Below are 23,220 nucleotides of genomic sequence, written 5' to 3' on the forward strand. Positions count from 1 at the left end.
TTTATCTGTGGAACCGAGTCAAACAAAATGTAATGCCTCAACTCCTACCATTCCAAGTGCTTGTCAGGGTGGGGGGTCCCCAGTTCAAATACGATTATGTTGGGGGTTCCCAGTTCAAATATGATTATTTTGGGGGGTTCCCAGTTCAAATATGATTATTTTGAGGGGTCACGGCCTGAAAAGGTTGAAAACCACTGTCTTAGATCACACTCACCTCCAATCATTTTAAACATTGATCAGAACAAAACACTATCAGCGATCTCCAGTATGTCACATACTTGTTTATGATCACAGACATGCGTACAGCATACTAAATAAAGTACATGCGTGCAGTAGCCTATTGAATGCCTTCTGTTCACCGATACTTCTTGCACAACTCATGCAATGCTTAAAAACATTTCCTGCTATTCTGTTGTACTGTACCTTTCCAAGGTCAAACACCATATTTAGAATATCCTAAGTATAGTATATGTACAGTATACTGTATGTTTATTAAACTGGACAAAATTCATAGACTAAATCATCTTTCTTGCTAAGCACACACAAAGGTGTTTGGACGTTTCTTGGCTTGGCCCTCGTTCATGTTTTAATCAGGGTTAATAACTCCATTTGGAGGAAACACCTTTGCTATGCGGAAGTGCCAAGTTGTCATTTCCGTTGCACACATACTGAGCAGTCAGAGCCAAATTCCTTAGTGGAGTCTCGAACCGTGATATGCCAAATTTATGTTCCGTCTCACGACAGTGTCTCGCCCCGAAAATAGCAGGTCTGTAAGCTCTCAATGCACTGTGTCCGCAATGCGTTGAGAGCTTGTAGATCTGCTATTTTCAGTGCGCAAACCTGTTGTGCAACGAAGTTTAAATCGGGCTTCAGGACTCAGTTCCAAACACACTCAGCCTGCAACTAAATTAAAAGTAACGAGGCCATTGTCCTGCAGTTTGTGCACAACAGAGCGAGACGTGTGATTTATGGTAAATACTGTATAAGACCTAATTTACCAGTGAGATAAACGTGAAAGTGTAAAACGCAAACAATAGGCCCAACTGAATTTAAGATCTAGTCCCTCTATAACTGCATGAGGTTTTATTAACCTTGCCCTATTTTAGAATTCATTGTACGAGTGAGAATTCATTGTAAGAGTGTTATTTAAATGTGTCTGGTCTGATGAATGAATGTTACTTTGCTTTCACCTACCACTCTTAAACCTACACTGAATAACAAAGTTTTCACCTGGCCAAATACAGTGGTGGAAAAAGTACTAAATATATATATATATTTTCAATACTACAATGTAGAAATACTCTGTTACAAGTAAAAGTCCAGGATTCAAAATGTACAAGGAGTAAAAGTACAAAAGTGTTGGAATCAAAATGTAGTAATGTAGTTCAAGTATGAAAAGTAGAAAGTACTCACTGTGCAGAATGTCCCGTTTCACAAGTTTTTAAATGCATAAAATCTTTTGAAAATAGCAGATCTACAGTGTGTCGCGAATCTCGCGATGCGACGCATTGTGAGCTTGTAGATCGGCTATTTTCAAAAGGCCAAAAATTGATATGGGCTGAAGTGGATAGGCTACTGAATGTTTTGTAATAATCAAAATCTACAAAGTAACTAAAGTTTTCAAATAATTGTAGTGGAGTAAAAAGTACAATATTTGCCTCTGAGATGTAGTAGAGTAGAAGTAAAAGTACAGAAAATTGAAAATACTCCAGTAAAGTAAAAATAACTCATTTTACTCAAGTACAGTACTTGAGTAAAATGAGTTAGTAAATGAAAAGTACTTAGTTACTTTACACCACTGGCCAAATATGGAACAGCAATAAAATAATCTCTCTAAAGTCATTCAACCGCTGTGCAAAAATACTACATTTAATTGCAGTTGTATGTTTGCATAACCGCCCAGGCATCCATCCACCCACCCACCCACATATACACGTGCGTGCACACACATGAAAAATTATCTTGTTTCAAGTTGAAATTCATGCACATTTTTATTGAACAGTTATATAAAATACTTTTTCCATAGTTGCAAGTGCATGCCTCATCTGCCAACAGTTTTGAAGTTAAATTACAAAAGCAAGGCTTCATGTCGTGTAGTGAATTACTTGGGCACTTAAGCAGTTCTTAAAAAAGTTTGAAGTTTTTTTTTCCTTGTTTCATCTTAAAGTATTGAGCAGTATCAAACCTGTAACTGATATACAAAGCAGAGATCCAAATAATAATAATAGTAATAATAATAATAATCAAATTACACTTTCTGTGGCACATTTACAAAACAGAACAAAACTGATTAAACCGTTATATGACACTAACAGCTATCATGCATTTTTGAGTTTCCACATGTAACCACACCTCACAAGAATTGTCAAACATGCTTAATTGGACTGTGTGCACTTACAAGCGTGGATTAAAAATATGACTTCCTCATTCATCTTAGATAGGTAAATGCTTCAATTACAAAAGAAGTTGAAGGCATAGAGCATTATTATGGTGTTAATTGAAAGTATGCAGGTATACATTTCCAGTATATGATCACTAAAGCGCAATATATTTCAAACCAGGCCTCTACAGCCAAGGTATTCAGTTTCTCTATCTCCGTTTGATTTTTATAAAACATGCATAGGCAGACACTTGAAAGTTTATTGTATTCTTTTTTTTCCTTTTTTGTACACAATATAGGTTCTCTATTTTTTACTTTGTTCGCAATACTTAAAAAGAGAGAAAAATAAGAACACTCAAGATTTCCAGCAAGCCACAATAAATCTACCCCCCCATTCCCCCAAAAGAGACAAAAAAGTATTTGCAAATGATAGATAAATGTAAATTCCAGTTATGAAACTCAAGAAAATAGGTATTCATTACCAAGTAATTTTTAGCCATTATACAGAAAAATCAGGTCAAAGCACACACCAAAGGAACCTGAGGTAAGCAGAATCTGTACAAAACCAGAAAACGTTCCATTATTTGGCATTTCGACAATGTTGCAACATTCTGTTTTTAAGACTGCCTAATTCATTTCAGAGCTATTGTATTTTTTTATATAAGAATAGCAAAAAAAGTCATCAATAAATAGTCCTCATTTAGTTTGTACACCCTTATATGTTAAAAACATAATCTTATGTTCTGTCTTTTTTTTTAGTGCTGTATTTTGTAAACGTACAATAGTTAGTAAGAAGTTACACAAGCCTTACCATTTCCTTGTAAATGAGCGAGGGCCCTTAAAAAAAAAAAACATGATCTCTCTCGGATCTTACTATCTCCCTCTTTCGTTCGCCCCCTCTCTCTCTCCCTTTCATTGACATACTGTATGTGTGTGGTGTACGATCACGTGCATGGCGTGATCGTTCAGAAATGTGAACCGACAATAATTTAGCAGATTGTTTGACTGTGAACTAAGATTTTCTCTTTTTTTTTGAAGGCATACCCAAAAAGACTAGCAAGTGAGATGTCACGACCCCTGAACCCCCCTCCCCCGCACGCATTCTGAGAACTCAGCCTCCCCCCCAACCTCTCTGCTTCTCCTTCATCCCTTCTTTGTCCCCGTTTTCTGCGGTATACCGGCTGAGACGAGGATTGAGGGTTGGCACGCCCCACCACGCCACACCCCAACCCCACCCCATCCCCCGGCAGTCATGTGGCCCACCCAACACCTCCACCTGGCGGGAGGAGGAGCCCTCACTGGATGTTACTGCTGCCACTGCTGCTGCTGGTGCCCCCCTTGGTGTCCGTGCCGTTGGTCTCCGAGGACAGCGCCTTGTTGAGCGAGTTGAGGCTGGCGTCGGTGGGCAGCGTGTCCCGCCGCGGGGGCATCCTCTCGTTGATGCGGTCCAGGCCCTTAGCCTCCGCGAAGCTCGTGATCTTGTGCTGGGGCGAGAAGCCCTTGATGGCTGTTTGAGCGTGAAGGAGAGGGGAGGGTTTGTTGGGGCGGGGGATTCGAGAGGGGGAGAAAAACAAATTCAGGAGTGGTTGAGAAGCGAATGAGGGATTTTTGTTAACAAAGAATTGAACGGGCTGGCACTTTTCTTGGGACACGCTCACGAAATACGACAATGTGCTCATGTCTGACGTTTGGCTTCATTTCCTATCACTGATTGTGAGAGGTTTTTCTTTTTCCTTTACTGGCAACACAACTGCAATTGTAAAAAGGCTATTAGATCAATTTGATTGAGTAGCTGTAAGTAGCTCGACAGGCCTAATGCTCCACACTAATCTTCATTCATCTGTAATGAGCCCTGCTATAACAGGCATTAACAAAATAGAGTGACAAGTGTGTGACTTTAGACCTAATAGATCAGGGGTTATCGCACTTTTTACTTTCAAGGTTCCCCAGAACTCTGAGTTACAGACCTGTAAGGGTCCATTCGGAACCCTCTCAAGGAACCCTGAGGGTCCCTGGACCCTGAATCAACCACTGCTACAGATTATTTGCATTTTACACACATGTAGTACTTGGACCAGCAGAGAATATTAGCTCCAGACTCAGTCGCCAGTTGAACTGAGACGATTCTGTTCATAGTGACTTGCTAAGAAGCTTTTTGATGCGGTCAATCAGAAACCTTGTATCTCCATATTTCATCTTTCATCTGACCACCATGTTTCACTAATCAGGAAATCGCAGAACTATTTTTGGTAGTATTGTTGTATATCATCGCTGTCGGGCAGAAACCAGCTATCTCCATTTTTATTTTATTTTTTATAAATCAGTGCTATTGAACACCCTTTATGTCTGTGTGTGGGTTAAAAATGTTTTCCTTCTAACACCACTTGAGCTGTATTTGGGTAAAAGGTATGATAATATAAGGACACATTCAAGTATCTGACAATGTATAAAGTCACCATACCAACTTTGGTGAGGCATTATTTGTGTTGTTCTAAAAACATGTTTTTTTCTTTTCATTTCCTGAAAAGTTAATATTTTGGACATAGCCGGTTTCTGCCCGACAGCAGAGATATGAAGATCAGGTATATAATGCATTATATGTCCACACATGATAGGTTGCTCTCCCGTCTTTTCTTGAAACGCTGTCGTTTGGTTAAAATAATAAAGAAAAGACAGGAGAGCAACCTATCGTGTGGGAACATTTCCTTTTTCTTCATTTGATAATTTTTTGGGGTCCAGCACAGTGTTTAAAGAAACTGTGGGGATGTGCATATCCTACTCCTTTTTTCATATAATGCATTATAATCACATTCATAATGCATTATATACCTGACCTCCATATAAAGTGTTATCCTACTTTTCCAAGCCGCAGCCATATGGTCCAGGAGAAGACTAGCCTCATAGTGAAACTGGTGCCGTGATGTTGCTTTCTGGGCTGTGACGATAAAGGCGGCGACTGGTCATAATATGCTTTAACAGACCGGCAAGAGCCATTTTTCGAACCCTGGTTGATCTGATTGTTAGCATAAATTCTCTTCAGGTCCAAGTACAGTAAGATGCAAATTATATATATATATATATATATATATACACAGTGTAGGTCTAAAATGACCAAACTTACCCTTTATGTCACAATTAACTCTTCTACCATAAAGCAATAGTTTATTATGCGTGTAAACGTATTCATCGTGGTGGGCATGAAGCATTTTAAGGGCTTATGACAACACATGTGACAGTTAATACAAGTAAAAAGGACAACTCATTTGGGAAACAGTGACAACACAATATTTACCAATATCATTTTTCAAAATGATATAACCCGAAGAGAGGACGTAATCCTTCTAAAACTACAGGGGATGCTCCTGGCATTAGGGTCAATAGGTATTCTTTGTGCCATCAAAGACTACAGGACATTACTTTACATACAACTTTTAACATAACCCTTACGTTCATGTCCAATCAAAATAATTGAGGCTTGAAATAAAAGTAATGTTTATTGTGTGTGAAACGTTAACTTTGAAAGTTTGTTTAAAAAAGGAAAAGGACTGCCATTTCACTGAAATTACTTGAATGTAATATGAATATACAGTAATACGGTCAATATGCTACAGTCCTGCAGACACAAATTAAGGAAAGATAGTCAGAAAGGCACAAGTGTAGAACACCCGGCGACCCCAAGCAACCTGAGCTCCACAGCCACATCACATTGAATAAAACACAAAAGATTGACAAAGGAGAATGGTCAAAGAGAAGACAAAATAATGAGATTTAAAAGAAAACCACGAGAGTGAAGCCCACGAGACGTTCACTCCCACAAAGTATTTCCACAGTGAGACAGAGCTCATATACAGAGACACTACAAGGGTACTTGGGGTGCTAACCACTTGTTACGCCTGCTTGGAGCATGCAGCAAGTACTGGAGTTCATTGGAGTCCATTTGAGGGGTGGATGTCCCAAACATTATTATTTCAAAGTGGATCAAATTAAATGGAAACGGGATTGAGGCAAACTCATATGATTTGCCACGGTTGATAAATAAATATGAATCAATTTGGCATACCTAAATCAAACAAATAGAGTATGTTTACAGGTACATATTGATTCAACACCAACCCCTGGATAGTTTTATTCAATCTAGTCAGACATTGCATATATTTAACTATTAATTTGTTTAAAATACATCTTTAATACACCCACCTCTCATAGTGATCTGTGCCGTAGTGGTAGAGTAAGTATAGCATTTTCTAAAAGGGTATTATTTGAATTGAGGGGCACCATGTTTTTTTAGAACACAAATTGGATGCGGGTGTGTGGAGAGAGGGGGCTGATGGGTAGTGTAGTTATTTTGCTGCATAGCACAGGTCAGACACAGGTTATTAGCAACTCACAGCGGTGAACACAACACAGCAGGGCAGGGCCACAGAGGAGAAAATAAGCAAGAAAAAGTGTTTTGACACTGCAATGCACCGTCCTCTAGGGGTGCTAAAGAGGAATTACTGGACAATTCCAACGTAAATAGCAGCTGGCAAACTACTATTTAGCTCACAGTTGAGGTTGTTCTTGCGCCACAGATTATTTTAAATTATATTTGCTTTTTGGAGAGAAGAAAATCCAATTATGATGTGGAATATATTTTTTCCTTCCAATTCAGATGTACAACCATGGCGAATTGTATCATATTGTACAATATATGTTATTGCAAAAACAATACACAACTGCTTTAATTGTTTCAAAGGGGAAATGTGATCGTAAACATTCATAGCAAGATTTTTTATTTTATCGTGTGAGGGCAGAGCAGAGGCTAGAGATAATAAATGAAAAGATGCAGAAAGTCTCAGAAAAACAAAGATAAACCGCAACAAAAGATTATGGCGTTGTCTGGGCATTTGAGAATTTACAACATCTTTCAACAAAATATAAGAGCTACTCCTTGGTGTCAAATACAACAGCACTGATAAGGCCTCAGACAAATTCAACGCATTAAATCTTTGGGCTCCATTCCGCTTTTCTAAATCTTTTTTTTTTTTTGATATATATCCTTCCGGTAGCTACACAAAGGTCTACAAAGCCTCCTACAGATTAACAATGTCCAAGTGTACTTCAAACATGATTGTATGAGCCTGTTTGAATGCATAGTGATGATTCCCTTTTAGCTGTTCAAATTTAGTTTAGAGTTGGAGAAGCATGGTCAATGTGGTGTGTGTGTGTGTGTGTTTAGTTAGATTCTCGGGTTATTCTAGACGTAAAAGAGACTAATTTTCTAAAAAGTAAAAGGGACAAAACCTCAATCCTAATCTATTTGCAAAGCATTAACTGCCATTACAGAAAAGCTTCCATTCCAGGGAAAAGCTTGTTGTGCAAACTAACCATTTCAGAGAAATAGGATTATTCTGAGACTGATGTGGTAATCTTCAGAGAGCTGACAAAATGCAAATGGCCTAATGAGATTCCACTAATGGAACAAGCTGCTGAACATTGTTTGATGTTCATTGTTACTGCTAAACGCTGAACCGTACAGCATAGGCCCATACATGCCACCGGGATATATTATTTTTAACCGGGAATTAAAGCAAACATGCCCATTTCTCAAATAGCGATAGCAAATGTCATGTACTTTGCACTCACAAAAATAAATGAATAAATAAAATAGAATTAAATACATTCACAGTTCCACTTTTATGAAATCTGATGAATGAAATCTGTGCTATGAAATAGTTTCCCCTTTAAAACAAAGTGCACAACTGTAGGATTTCCGTACTTACTTACTTTTTCTTTTCTTTGTTAATAATTATGCCACAATTTGTTAGCCCCAAACACCCAACACACTCTACTCAAGCACCAGCGAGATGGATGGAAACCCCAACGGGAGAGCCCACTGTCTATTGCGTTCACAGCAACAGAAGAGGGCGGCCAGCCCCATTTACCTTCATCAGCCTCAATAGCTTCAATAGTAGCTGAAGAGAAGAACAGGGGAGGGGGTTGCAAAACGAATGAGAAGTGAGCAGAGGAGTTCCATTTATTTGTTTTGTTTTTTGTCCCAAGAACAATGAGCAGCAAACAGAGAGAGAGAGAGAGAGAGCGGGGGAGAGAGAGAGAGAGAGATAGAGAGCCAATGCCAGACAACACTTAATGTTAAAGAAAACAATCTACTGTACATGGTTGTGGACACTCAAGACACATAGACCCACGAATGTTAGCAAAGGGGCGGGGGGAGGAGGGGGGTCTGGGGGAGGAAGAGGAGGATGAAGAAGAAGACAGGGAGGGTGAAAACAATAGTTTTTTTAAATTTCCTTTCAGAGTTCCAGATCTGTTGGGTGGAGGCCTGGGCTATGCACTGACAAAGACTCCCTTCTAGGGAGGACGTTCATGGAACTTGACCTGAACCTGACCTGAAGCGTTTGATTAAACGGAGGGTTTAATCAAAGTCCAACTGTGGGGCTGGCAGGTGATAAGGGGGAGTACATGAAGATCACGATGGAGGTAAAAACCTCTGTGTGACACTTCATTCTACAGTGCCATGGAATGTTTAGTGAGCGCACCATAACACGGTTATAATTATAGAACCGACGAAGATCCACCATGGATCAAAAGGTTGTCGGATTATTTTGTTTAAAGGATCTACACCATGAATTTAAAAAAAATATTTGATATTTAATATCATATGATGTATGTCCCTCAAACCTTTTTCAAAAGGTTTGAGCCTAAATCATCACTCAGATATACTCATCCCAAGTCAATTGTCTCTGGCTTATACAGCACTTTCAGCTGCAATACCAAAACGTCCTCTTGGGCAGGGGGGGGCTACTGAGCAATTCTGTCTGTTTTATTATTAAAAATTATTTAAAAAATATTTAAAAAAAAAAAAAAATGGAAAAATTCTGCATAAAAAGAAGCATCTAAGAAAAATACAAAATCGAAAAAAAAAAACACTTTGAACATTTTTGAACAATTCCACCAAGTGTTTGAGGTGCCTGTTTCACCCACTTCCGGGGGGCGGAGCCAAAATCCGAGCCCGAAGTATTTGTTCGTAGACCCCCCACTTAGGGGGGGTAGAAAAATAGAAAAGCGATTCGGGCACTTTTCATTTAACATTGGGTTTGCCATCAAAAATGTTTGTGACATCATGAACATTTCCATTCTGAGATCGCCTGTTCAGACACGCCCATTCTGGAAATCCATGAAATGAGAAGGAATGACTGAATAAAAAAAAAAAAAAATTGAATTGAAAAAAGTGATTTTCATGGTGTAGACCCTTTAAGTCTAAATCATAGCTGGGTGTGCTGGGGTTCTATTCTTAACCATGTTCAGCTCTTAACCTAGCACCCACTGTAGATGTATAGTTAGCCCTTCATCATAACTGAAGACTCCCAGATACTGTACAGTACATAATGAACTTAAAGTACCATACCGGTGGTCTGGCATGTTTAACTTATAGACTATAACTCATGATTTGGTTGACCTAATTGACAAACATTTCCCAAAACATGATTTTCGAGGAAGCCATTGGATTCAGTTCATTTCAGCACAGAGAAATACTCCCTGGAGAAAAAATTGATTTACAGACTAAATTTAAACATCCATCACTTATTAACTGCGTAATTGGTGGTTGGTGGGGTGGGTGGGAGAGGGTCAGCAAGCTATCGGTGTATGAATGTATCTATATTTGTATTGTATGCATCTATGTCTGTTGTTCATGTTTTTATGGGACTCCCTCGAAAATTAGATGCTGCATCTCAAGGGGCTATCCCTTCAATAAAATCTGTGAAATCAATTATGTTTGGCCAACATCGACTACATTATCGAGTTAAGTTCAGGAACATTTTAGAAACATTTACGGAACAGTGGTCTGTTTATGTACATTACAATATATGGCCCCAAGCAGTGACCAGACAATGACACTACGGCCATTTTTGGTCCTTTAATGATTAACAACATTCTAAACACAAAGTATATAACATAATTGCTTGTAGTTGCGGTTACAACCTGGAAAGCGCTTCATGTAGAGGAAGACTTCCATTAGGTAACAACTTAGAGTATTATCGCACACTTGTAACACTACACTCTAGCATACTGTTGGTTAATAACGCTTAAATAAAGCAAATGTTGGGAGGTGTTGATATATATATTTTTTTACGTGGGAATAAAGCTCTTCTATTATTAACAACTAAATTACCCGCTAGGCTCTATAGAGAAAGAGGGAGATAATGCAGAATGAAAGGGTTTAAAAGAACACAGGAGAAACAGAGATAAGGTTGGATGGAAGCAACACATGTTGTTTCAGCAGTGTGTATGGCTCAGGCTGCAGCTGAATGAATGACTACAACACAGCCAGCTAAACAGATGGAGCGCTGACCATGTCGCAGTGTTCTGGGTGGGGCTGGGCAATTAACCGAAAAATATATCCAAACCGAAATATAGAACCTCTGACCGACTTAATCTTGCTCATGTAGGTTAATCGAATAATCGAGAAGCTTTTTTTTTGGTAATAATGTAAAAAAGAAAAGGCTTGTATATCAACAAATCGACGCAAAAAAGTCTAATCGATTTCTTTGTAAACGCCTTAATCGATTAGTCTGATACCACTTAACTCTTTCACTGCCAAAATAAATAAACCCAGTGCCAGCGATTTTTAGATTTTCTTACCTTTTCAAGTAGTCACAGAATATTTATCTCAGTATGATTGATCCCCTGATGGTTGCAAATCACGAGGGGTTTCGCTGTGCTTTCACTGTCATCGCGACCCCCCGTTCACTTGTCATAGGCCGTTGAAAATAACATGTCTCGTCAAAAATACATAGTAAAACACAGGAGGCGAGATACAGGCGATTTCCCAAATACGTTAACCAGGAAGTGAATGGAGCAATAAATCTTGGGATCACGTGGTCTCCTGGTTCTGCGTGCATCTGGGGATGAAATGGTCACTCATGTGTTAGCGAAGAGCGCCATCTAGTGGAAACACCCCCCAAAAAAAGCAGTCAAAATCGTCCCGTGGCAGTGAATGAGTTAAGATTACACTTACACTTAAGCTCTGTATTATACAGTACAGTCGTCGTTGTACAATGGTGGTGTGCAAACATTTTGAAAATATCTACAAGCTCACGACGCGTTGTGAGCTTGTAGATATGCCATTTTCATTTTTATTTTACATAAAAGTTCATTAATCATAATCGAGGCAAAAGTTTGCAATAATAGTGATACTGATTTGGAGTCATATCGCCCAGCCCAAGTTCTTGGGGTGGAGGTGGAGGAGATGGGGGTCTGGAACTGAAGAAGCATCTTTTGATAAAAATAAAGAAAAACTACTAAACAACTTTTGATCAAAAGTGCTGACATACCTTTAGTGGAAACGGAAACGAGAGAGATAAAAACCTTACCACTTACCACAATTTCAGAAGCAAAGCAAAATAGTGTTGGTTACTGTCAAATAATCATCCTTGAAGGTAGTCATTTAGTTTAAGCTAAGTAGGCCAGATGCACGCACACGCGCGCACAGATACACACACACACACACACACACACACACACACACACACACACACACACACACACACACACACACACACACACACACACACACACACACACACACACACACACACACACACACACACACACACACACACACACACACACACACACACACACACACACACACACACACACACACACACACACACACAGTAGATGAGGTAGGTAGTGGAGTTGACGGCAAAATAAAATACAGCTCTACGATACTGGGAACTAGACACCGCCATGTAGAGGATGGGAGGAAAATACGGGAAGGACACAGGAGCAAATAACACAGTGGACAGCTAAAGCAAAACCAAGTGGTTGATGGATACACAACATTAGAGTGGAAGCGCTCAGGCTGTGTCCGCGTGGACAGACATGGCTGCGCATTTCCACTAATGCTGGAGCAGGAATCCTTCAGTGTCACTCTGCCTTCAACTGTGGCTCTTTTTTCATCGTTTCATAGTAATTTGCCGTTTCTGAACGGCCTACTTAAAGAGGGATGCAAGTAAGTGTGTGTAGTTGTAATGCACATGTTAACCACAGGCACTGAGGAGGGGTTCAGCTGACTATGGCGAACATTCTATGTTCTCTTACACTGCTATAAGAGCAAGGACGGTTACTGTGTCTGTCCTTCTTTCCACAAACATTATTATGCTTTTAAACACAGTACGGGGAATAAAGAAAAATAAAGTCTCACGAATAAAATGCAGCAGCAGTTTGTTGGACTAGAAAGTGGTTACCCTGACAACACAGCTTTAATTGTTTGCTAGTGATATGTAACCATAGCAACAGTTAATAAACAAACTGTAGCAGAGGTTTGCTGGACTACAAAGTGGTTACCAAGACAACTCGGCTTTCGTCTGCTGTTTTGCCTTATGAAAGTAAAAAGAAAACATCTGATCATGTGGATCTCAAGATCCGTGTAGACCTCTAACTTCAGTGTCGCCAGCCTGTTCAGTTCCATTGAAAATCACATGACTAAATATCATAATACACACTTGTTCTTAACATTTCTGGTATCAATCTAGTCCAATAAAACTGAAATTACGCATACAGTGGATGGCCAAAAACATCCAATGGTTCTCTTGTTCACATGTCAATTTAATCAGCTCTCTGCGAGAGAATATTCTATTGCCCAAACGTAGACTGAACCCTCCATACCATGTGGATAATAACAGTGTGTTGAGTGGTGTTCACCGTCTAAAAGAAGCAGCACAAACGGTTAACTATGTGGAAAGCTCTTTTGTGTCTACTGTATGTGTGGGGCCTACATGTGTATTACATCTGATCAAAGAGAAAGACAGATGCAAGGTTGTGTTAAGAGCCTATATCAGAAGAGTGTCATGATGGATTTCTGCTCTATTTATTTGTTTGTATTTGTAAATGACAAGGTAGATAATAACTATCCCCTTTCATTCACAATTTATTTTTTTATTATGTCAATTCCAATTCATCCTTTTAATCAAAGTCAGTCCCTTGTCTCACCAGACAAGAGCACTGCGAGATTTAAAAAATAACCTTGAAAAAAAGAAAGAAAAACACTTCAAATTTATATAAAACAATAACAAATATGCCCATTGCTGTTGGGGAACTCAAAGAGTTCCAGCTAAATTTGATGTGTTGCCAAGAGGGTTCTGGATTGATCCAGAATACTTAATCCAACTTCCTGTTGGCGGCAGGGTTGTCAGACTCAATCTACTGGAGTGTTTGGAATTTAACATGGGAGGATGAATTCTATTACTGGAGTCACAATATGAAAACTCTGGACAGAATACTTGCACAACCGATTATACCTGCAGTTTCTAGTGGGGAGAAACAGAAGAAGAAGAAGAAGGAGGAGGAGAAGGAGAAGAAGAAGATAAAACAGTATTTGAGATTTAAAAAGCCCGAAACAAAAAAACAAAGGGTGGATCGCAGAGAGAAACAGGGATGGGTAGATGGGAAGAGAGAGGGAGACACATGAGAGAGAACAAGGATTGGATGCATTCGACATCGTTGGGGAGGGAGGGTGTTTGTAGACCGCACGGAACAGTCCTAGTTGACATTGTAAAATCCCTCATCCAGGGTAAATGCTACATCATTTACACCCTCCCTCCCTCCCCCTCAATTTTCAGCTTCACAAGATTACACAAAGTTCCAAGTAAAAGTGTGTATTTCTTACTAGTATTTAATAAAGTATAGAAGTTACCCGTGACAATATACAACATGAGAGCTAAGAGTGAACTAATTGATATACATCACTCTTTTGTTGAAGGAGGTATCAACTGAGCCTTGTCTGAAAGGTGTTGACATAGACAGTGTTAATTTAACCCTAAAATGTTAACATTTTACAACGTAGTTTGGAGACTTCTGCTCGTTAAGAAGAAGTGACAAGTGACAACCGAAACTGCAAAATGTATTCTGAAGAAGGAGTAAATACAAGATGCCAAACGTATAAACGAAAGGAAGGGAAGGAGACGTGTCTGTCCCACCCTAACACTTGAGATAGCAGTGTATACAAAATGGTGCTGTGGACTACTGAAGCGCATTGTAAATCGGGGTCTGTGTGTGTTATCTTTTAAGGGCAACAGATGGTAAAGGGGTGTGTTGTGGGGGGGGGGGGGTCTTACCATTCTGGAGCTTTTCTTTGCCGCCAGACAGCACTCCGCTGGGCAGCATGCCTGTTGGGGTTAGGCCCTTCAATGTCAGGACACTCTCACTCTCCTCTCTGAAAGACACACACACACACACACACACACACAGTCCACGACCACACCGCGGTGTTGAGGTGAATAGGTTGGTCATTGATGGGCAAAAACACGAACCAACTTTGAATACGCTCACACATAAAAGCGGCCGATGAAGATGTCGAGAGGCTGAAAGGTTTTGATGTGCATCCATACCTGAGCACAGAGAAGACTCTGGCCATCTTTCCAATGGCACGGATCTTGTTGCGAATGACCTCCTTGCGGGCAGAGGCGGTGGCTACTAGACAGGGTCAGAGAGCAGACACAGTAAAACACACAGTGACCACGCAGGCATGCACGCACGTCACGCGTGTCACACTATGGCGCTGAAAGTCCTATCAATACTGTCATCTAATAATGTGCACGTGTTGCTATTGGAAAGTACCTTAAATCACAATTACATTTTGATTGAGGTTTGGGTGGTATAGTTATTAGTTACCTTGCCATAATGTAACGAAGATGAAGAAGATGTAATGAAGATATCTCATAATGTGAGATATCTTCAATAGTTGCTCCATTGATTGAAAAGTGATAATCCAATGTCTTTGACTTACGTTGCACAGTGAAACAGGTCTTACAGTCAGACTTTTAGCACACAAATAAAAAATGTCAACTTCATGTTGATGTTACTATTTTAATTAGGAAGAAGATCCAGTACAGTAGGCAAGATACTTCTGAGTAAGTTTGTTACTGAGCTTGTAAGAAATGACAATAGGACCTTTATCAATCATTGTAAACAGGTGGAACCCCCACAGAATACGCTTTGTGTGCTAAGTGTGACTTTGAAACATATTTCACCATGCAATAGTCAATCTGGAGAACATTGGATCATCAATTTTGAATCTACTGAGCAGCTATTGAAGATATATGGGCAATATTCTGAGTTAGGGAATTACATACCCAAACCAAAACTCTAACAAAGTGTAATTATGCTTTAAAGGGATACTGTACTGATTCTCCCCCCGAATCGTATCTTTCTACTTTGAGGACCTATGACTGAGGGCGAGCTCTGGAGATACAGAGCCCATTGTGAAGGTTTTATGTCAGAATTCAGAGGCTCAGGAAAAATCTCCACCAAGCCTCTGCCTGAAGCAAGCCTGTTATCCGGCGTAGGGCAGATGTGCTTCCTGTAGGCTGGCGGATATTGGTTAAAAATTGGTCGAATTTAAGCGAATTAAGATTGTGTAAAGATATATCTGAGTAAATGTGCTAGGAGAAGATAAAGAGTAATTTGGGGGCATCAGACATTTTCTGAAATTGGTGTAATGTACAAGATGCCAAACCAAAATCAGACCATGTAAAAAGAAAACACAATGCAGTTGTTAAAGCCAGGTCAAACACAATGTTTTGTATCCAACCACACATCACAGCAACGCCAGAATACTCCTCAGCATTCAGTGCATTCATGCTGCCTGTTTGGGTGTCCTAACTACTTTTTATTTTAATCCAACCTTGCTTCCAGTAGGATCATGTGAGGTAATCTGTGAAATCTGTACGTGACTGCACACTTGTTGTCTACACGTTCAGATGAGAACACTCCCTAAATCTATGAAGAATGTTTTCCCCCCCAGTCCTGCAGTCTGGTAATGGAGACTCAAACAGGACGTTTCTTTTTTGTTCTTCCCAGATTGGAAAAGAAGACCTAGTGGAAAGAGAACCTGTTGAGCATAATAGCTACATGGGCCCGGGGGAATCCACTCGGAAAATGACAGCATGTTTGAATGTGAGAGATGGAAATGGAGTGAGTGCTTGGTGATAAGTTGGGGGAAAAAAAAAAGAGAAATATTTAGAGATTAGACATTCCCTCCTCTCAACATTCCACTTGAAAGAATGCATGATAATAATAATAATAATAAGACCTATTTCATCCCACGGGGGAAATTCAGTCTTCAGCTTCACCCAGCTGAGTGCTTCTTACGGGGGAGCGCAGGGTTTAGGGGTTAAGGGTCTCGGTCTTGCACCTCAACACATGGCCAGGGCCGGGAATCGAGCCTGGAACCTACTGCTTCACAGGCGGGCAGGTCTCTAGCCATTCAGCTGTGACCGCCCATTAAATTAAATTGATTTAAAACACGGCTCAGCATTTTGTTCAACATAAATGATCCCTCCAATTCAGACCATTGCCTTGCAAGTTAAGAAAGGGTGTGGCTTACATCAAGAATAAAGAAAATGGCCTGAACCCATTATTAGCTTTTACTAGCTATATACAGTAGCCTTATTCATTTAGCTCACCAATTCTTTTAAATATAAATATTTTTTTAATTCAGTTAACCCATTAAAACCGGGAAAGCATCTGTGTCTTGCGTTGGCTATTCAAAAATAGCAGACATACAAGCTCACAGCGCGTCACTTTGTGCATTCGAACCTTTTTGAAAAATCTTGAAAGAGCTACTGGTTTAGAAGGCATTTGTAGAATTGGTCATAGTACAACTGAAATGGACTTTGACGGTCTATATAATCTGCTAGGCTACCAGATCTGTACTCCACACATAAGAGCATGACATCATCGCATCAACCAGCAACTTCCTGCCGGGAAACGTCTCCAATTGGTTCCTCCCTTGTCAGAGAGTGCACTGTTGTGGAACAGCCCTGAGACCTTCTTTTGTTTTCTTCTTCTTCTAAATAAGTAAATAACACCAACAGCCTAAATTAGTACACGCGTTAGAAGTTTTTTTTTAAAGAACTGGAGTTAGTCTAGCTAAAGTGCAGAGTGCAAGCATGGCAACAAAAGGTCTAGTTGCTGCAGCACACGTTTTGATATAGCTGGTGCTTGTACCTTTCTTGGGGGTATATATTAGCTGTCCTTCTCATGACACACCCCCAGAAGAGAAGAGAAAAGATAGAGTGATCAGTGGATGGCTGTAGAATGACAGGGGAGTCAGCGCGGGGAAAGAAGAGGTAGACACTGAGAGACAAGAGACGCAAAAGCAACAACAACAGAGGAAGTGTAAAAAAAAGAAAAAGCAATGCCTTAAGGAGACAAAACTCTGGAAAACATAGAAAAGAAAGGAAGAAAAAATGACATTAGATGTGAGAACCAAGGTAGTGACAACATCACAGCATGTGAGAGAGAAAGGAAGAGCATATGAGAGAGATATGAGAGAGAGATAGAGATAGGAGAGAGAGAGAGATAGAGAGGAAGAGAGAGAAATAGTGTAGGAAGAGGCACAATGTGTGAAAGAAAAGTAATAAGCTTGAAAATATCAACACAATGGATATTTAACCAATGGCACATAGAGAATAGACAAAGTATAAAAAGATATTAAGACAAGCACAGATCAAGCCAAGAACAGTAAAAACCAAGTCAACAAGGTGAATATTAAATTGAATCATGAAAGAGTGAGAGAGGATTTAGGAAATAGAAAAACAGAAGGGAAAGCAATAAAATAAAGAAATAGTCATGATGAAAAGAAAAACAATGTATAATCAAACAGAGGCAGTGAAAGGGGGAGTGAGTGGGTGAGTGAGTGAGTGGATAAATCAGTGCATGAATGAGTGCATGAATGATAGGCCTGTCACAATTATTACATAATCATCGAATCGCAATTATTTGAGATAATCGCAATTATTTTGTATAATCGTTTCCATGTTGAAAAATGTTCATCCATTTTCAAACATTTTCCAAAAATAGCTGATCTACAAGCTCACAACGCCTCACGAAGTGACATGTTGTAAGCTTGTACATCAGCAATTTCCCAAAATTTTCCTTATTTTTTCAAGTATAAAATTATTAAATATGTCAGTAATTTCTTTGTATATTTGAGTTATGTGTCATATCTGCCCTGAGGATTTTTTTTTTATTACGAAGCCTAAAAGGCAATGTTCCAATATTCAACGTTCAAAAACAATGAAAAAACAATGAGACTTTTTATTTATAATTCAACCTGATGTCTATCCTGTTTTCTATTAATATCCATAGAAGAGCTGTATAATTTGATTTGAATCGTTAATCGTAATTATGTGTGTGACAATTAATCGTCAAGTAATTTTTTGAAATCGTGACAGTCCTAAATTGAATGAGTGAAAATGAATTCCCAGGGTTTTGGATGAGCGAGGGTCAGTGATTGAGTGGCTGCTTGGGTTCAGCTGGTCTACTGTGGGACAACAAGTCCTCCTCATGTTCCAAACTGCCAACGCCCCCCCCCCCCCCCGGCAACCAAACAGGAAATGATCTCACCAGTCCTTCCGCTCGGTCTTTGAGCTTTCTGACGCACACAACTGTGGCTTTGTAAACAAATTGAGGGGCTGGGGAATCTCAGGCACTATCTAGAACAAACCACCCCTGACAATGCTAGCATAGTAAATTAATGCTGAATGACACAGGCGGGGTTGCTGGTAGAATTGTCACTGTGTAATAGAATCTTGTCTTTGTCCCTCCCCTTACGAGTCAAGTTGTGAAAAGTAAAAAAAACGAAGAAATTGCTGGTTCTATATTTACAGGACAAAGTAGTATAAATGATGTCTGACTTTTCTGTCTAATAAAGACCAGACATGTTATATATACTGTATGTATGTGCTTGTGTGTGTTTTGTGATACATGTATGCATGCACACGCAAAAGACAACAGAATACGTCTGAAAGAGCGTGAAAATACATCAGGTTCTGAGCTTCATTGGCAGGGCACGCCCTCTAGTGGAAGTGTTGTCCAAGTGCAGTGAGAACGGCTGGCCATGACCAGCACCAGTGACTGTACAGTTTTTCCCACTTGGGCCCGTGTCCTGATTCCACACGCTTACCATCCATCTCTTCTTCGGTCGTCAGCTCATCATTGGAACAGATGCTCAACACGTTCACCAGCATCTCAGTGACTGTAGAGCAAAATGGAGCAAAACAATTGTTACATTGCAGTGCCGAAATCAAACAAAATACACAAACCAGAAGTAAACAAGGAAGTTCTAATGATATGGTTACTTATCAGGCTGCACCCCCAAAGGAAAGCTTCATTTAAATATTCATGCTTGATTGAGGCAAGCAATCTAACCCAGGATTTATTGTAATTCCAATTATGCGGTCAGCCTGTCTGATCCACGGGGGCTTAGTGCTTACCTTAAGGAAAGATTCATTGATCCAAACATAGGGCTGGGCAACTCACCAAAAATACAAACCCGCATTTAGAAACATTGACCGACTAAATCTTGCTCATGTCGGCTAATCTAAAAATTGAGGATGAGGGATTTTTTTGGAAATATTTTTTGTTATTTCTTATATCAACAAATCAACACAGGAAAAAATATGAATAGATTTTTTTTTAAATAATTGACTAGATTGATTAGTCTGATTACTCACTTAACCCTGTATTATACTGGTTGTACAATGGTGGCGTATAAATCGTTCATTAATCGGAATCGAGGCAAAAGTTTGAAGTATTCCAGTATTATGTAGTAATACAGTAACTGGTAGATAGAAAACACATAATACTGCACAGAGCAGGTGTAGAGCTTAACCTCCATAGAAATGCCTCAAGTGTAATATTTCTCGAACCTCCAACTTGTGAAGTTGTCAGTGTAGGAAAGCAGCAGCACTCTGTCTGTACAACTCCACACAGTCCAACTGAGGGGGCTGATGTGCCATGTAACACTAGCCTGACGGACTGCAGTTCATTAGAATCATGACAACCTTAACCTGACCCCAATGCTGGAGAGGGGTGGCTTTACATGACACCGCTACTCTGCTAGGAATGGCAGTGTGTGTGTGCGTGTGCGTGTGCGTGTGTGTGTGTGTGTGTGTGTGTGTGTGTGTGCGCGTGTGTGTGTGCACGTGCCAAGTCTAAAACAGGCCAAGCAGTGTGTGCGATTAATTAAAACAGATAACAAGGGACCTGCACTGAGGAGTGGTAGATGTCAGCGAGATGCTGAAGATCACATTACAGTGACAGGGGGCAGCGACGTGGAGGGAATGAGAGCAGAGAGGGACATTCAGCTAGGGGTGCGACAGTTCATCCAACTTGGCGATTTAATCGATAAAGTTAAAAAAAAATCCCTTTTAACCCATTAAGACCTAAGGCCGATTTTACAAAATGTGTTCTAAATCATCAAACAGTTTTCTGAAAAACTTGTCTAAAATGACGCTGCTTTCCTGATTTGAATTGGTTATATACAGAAGCGAGAATGGTGAAAATAAAAGCTCATGTTTTGAGCTTGTAGATCGTTTAAGTATAAAATAGTGCTCAATTGGCAAGGCTAGACGATTATAAAAATAAAAAAAATCTATTAGAATTATAAATATTTCTTTAATGTTTCATGTATGCACATGTGCAAATAAACTAAACTAAATAACACAAAATGACCTAAGATTATGTCATTTTACAATCCTGTCTTTAGTCCTGGGTTGAAAGAATTACATGACAGACCGGGTACTCGTTATATATCTTATATATCTTATTTATCAAATGATGGAACTTTTGAAATGCTTTTCCAACCCAAAACCAACTGATACCATTTTTTGTAAACAAGTGTCCCATATTCCCCAGAGGCATAATCCTGACCGATGTTTGAGTTGAAACCATCTAAGCCTCTATAAGCGTGTGTGCGCGCGTGCGTTATGCGTGTGTCTACGCACATGGCAGCTTTCTATGCGAGTGTCTTATTTGAAGTTATCTAGGTTAAGTGTGTCTTCACCCTACATTACTAGTCTGCATGTCTGCATGCGAGTGCATTTTCCTGTCACTCATCGGCAGACTGCATGTTACGCAATTCTAAATGGATTTAATGGATGTAATTTAAGTACATATACTTGCAGACAGACATCATGCTCTGTGTCAGCAGCCTGTCTGTTACCTTTGTGTCAATACTGGTTGTGTAAAAAGCACACTCATTAACAATGCCATGATTCAAAATGACACTTGGCAAACATAACATTACTCATATTCACTGTTGTCACTTCACTTGACTGATAGAATCATCCCTGCATACGCACATATGTGCATGCATATGCATTTGTAGGACTGCAACTATTCATTATTTTCTTAGCGATTATGTTTCTTCGATTAATCGAGAAGTACCACATTAACCACTTAAGCAACTTCGTCATACAATATGTCGAACAAAAAGAGCGAAATTAGCCGATCTACAAGCGTTATGTGTTGTAGATCGGCTATCTATTTTGGCGGAAAAAAGGTGTCTATGGTATTATGATTATTTTCATTCAAATAGATTTTTTTTTTATCGATTAGTTGGATTATCTGCTGCATCCCTATGCATGTGTGTGCATGTCAGTGTTTGATGGCTCACCCTTCTCTCCGACAAAGGGCAGGGACCACGTGAAGACGTCCATGAAGTTGGGCAGCCAGTAAGGGTGGGGCGAGCAGTTGAACTGTCGGATGTTCATCACATTGTTCTCGTACTTCAGCACTGCCGCTGTTTGGGGGCGGACACACACACACACACACACGCGCACACACACACACACACACATCAAGTCAGAACAACACGTAAGAGATCGGTGGTGAAATTCCAGCACTTCTTTTCTTAGTTTGTGTGTAGCAAAAAAAAGGGATGTTAGCTCAAACTCACTGACATAACACAGTGGTTCTCAACCTTTACAGACTGTGACCCCCTAAAATAATCATATTTGAACTGGGGACCTTCCAAAATAATCATATTTGAACTGGGGACCCCCCACCCTGATAAGCGCTTGGAATGTTGAGGCAGTACATTTTCGGTTCCACAGATAATATTGCGAAGATAGCAGATCTACAAGCTTGTAGATCGGCTATTTTCACAATGTTTGCCTCTTTCTTATATTATTTGACAATTTGGCCAATGTTTGACCAGTGTTTATAGTATAGTTTGTTGATTACTTTTGATGCAGTAATGGTCTTTTTCTTTTCGAGGTATTAAAAGTCCTTAAATTGTCACTTCACTGTCATCTGACTCTCACGTATAATTGACATTACTACAATTACTTAGATGACTTAGATTTAATTACTTAAATATGAATGAAATACCGTATTTCAAATGTCAACTGAATGTGAAATTGTATTTCTGGTTATTATGTTGATAAGCAATAGTCACACATGTATGCCAGGACTGTGAATGAACAATATCAACATCATTATAACATCCTTGCCATTTGCTAATGAGGCTTCATTAAGCTAAACAAAAACAAGTTCTAGCACAAGAAAGTGTTTCTGATAATGTATGCATTTTCAGACGCTTCACTTTCATTACATCTAAACTACACAAATGTATGCTAATGTCCCCAATTCCCTAAACAAAACTAAACTAAAACACTGAGAATAGTCAAAACAGGTAAGTATTTGAACACTTTTTTTTTGGGGGGGGGGGGGGGGTGTTCACTGCTAGATGGCGCAAGACAGATATAATGTATATCCTCATACATAGACGAAAAGGATTAAAAGAGTTAAATGAGCACAGGGATGTTGCTGTGCTCCAAGCACACATTACAGTGGTTTTCAAACATTTTCATGTCAAGTAACCCCAAATTGAAATGTGTTGGACCCCCATTTGAAGCCACATTTGCTTTTGAGCCAAGGACCTCCATAAGAGATTATCGGTCAATATTTGTCAACATTTTTCGAACATATCCGATCTACAAGCTCACAACGCGTCAAAAAATAAAATAGCGCTGAAGTGTCTAAAG

General features: G+C 39.6%; 1 protein-coding gene across 4 annotated transcripts in view; it reads right to left on the reverse strand.

Moving 5' to 3' along the window:
* Positions 1 to 1,972: 1,972 nt before the first annotated feature.
* LOC308102294 (protein phosphatase 3 catalytic subunit alpha) overlaps positions 1,973 to 23,220 on the reverse strand; it is a 93,288-nt gene continuing 72,040 nt past the window's right edge. The window contains exons 9-15 of one of the 4 annotated variants that reach the window (XM_080451936.1): positions 21,849 to 21,974; positions 19,356 to 19,427; positions 17,396 to 17,422; positions 14,776 to 14,860; positions 14,503 to 14,600; positions 8,305 to 8,334; positions 1,973 to 3,887 (exon numbers count right to left, since the gene is read on the reverse strand). In XM_080451936.1, coding sequence (XP_080308062.1) covers positions 3,676 to 3,887; positions 8,305 to 8,334; positions 14,503 to 14,600; positions 14,776 to 14,860; positions 17,396 to 17,422; positions 19,356 to 19,427; positions 21,849 to 21,974 — 650 coding nt within the window. In that variant the 3' untranslated portion in view covers positions 1,973 to 3,675. The remainder of the gene's footprint in view (positions 3,888 to 8,304; positions 8,335 to 14,502; positions 14,601 to 14,775; positions 14,861 to 17,395; positions 17,423 to 19,355; positions 19,428 to 21,848; positions 21,975 to 23,220) is intronic. The other 3 variants (XM_080451937.1, XM_080451938.1, XM_080451939.1) reach the window with 3 other exon arrangements.

Source organism: Gymnoscopelus braueri (assembly GCF_963280865.1).
Source record: "Gymnoscopelus braueri genome assembly, chromosome: 15".
NCBI classification, from domain to species: domain Eukaryota; kingdom Metazoa; phylum Chordata; class Actinopteri; order Myctophiformes; family Myctophidae; genus Gymnoscopelus; species Gymnoscopelus braueri.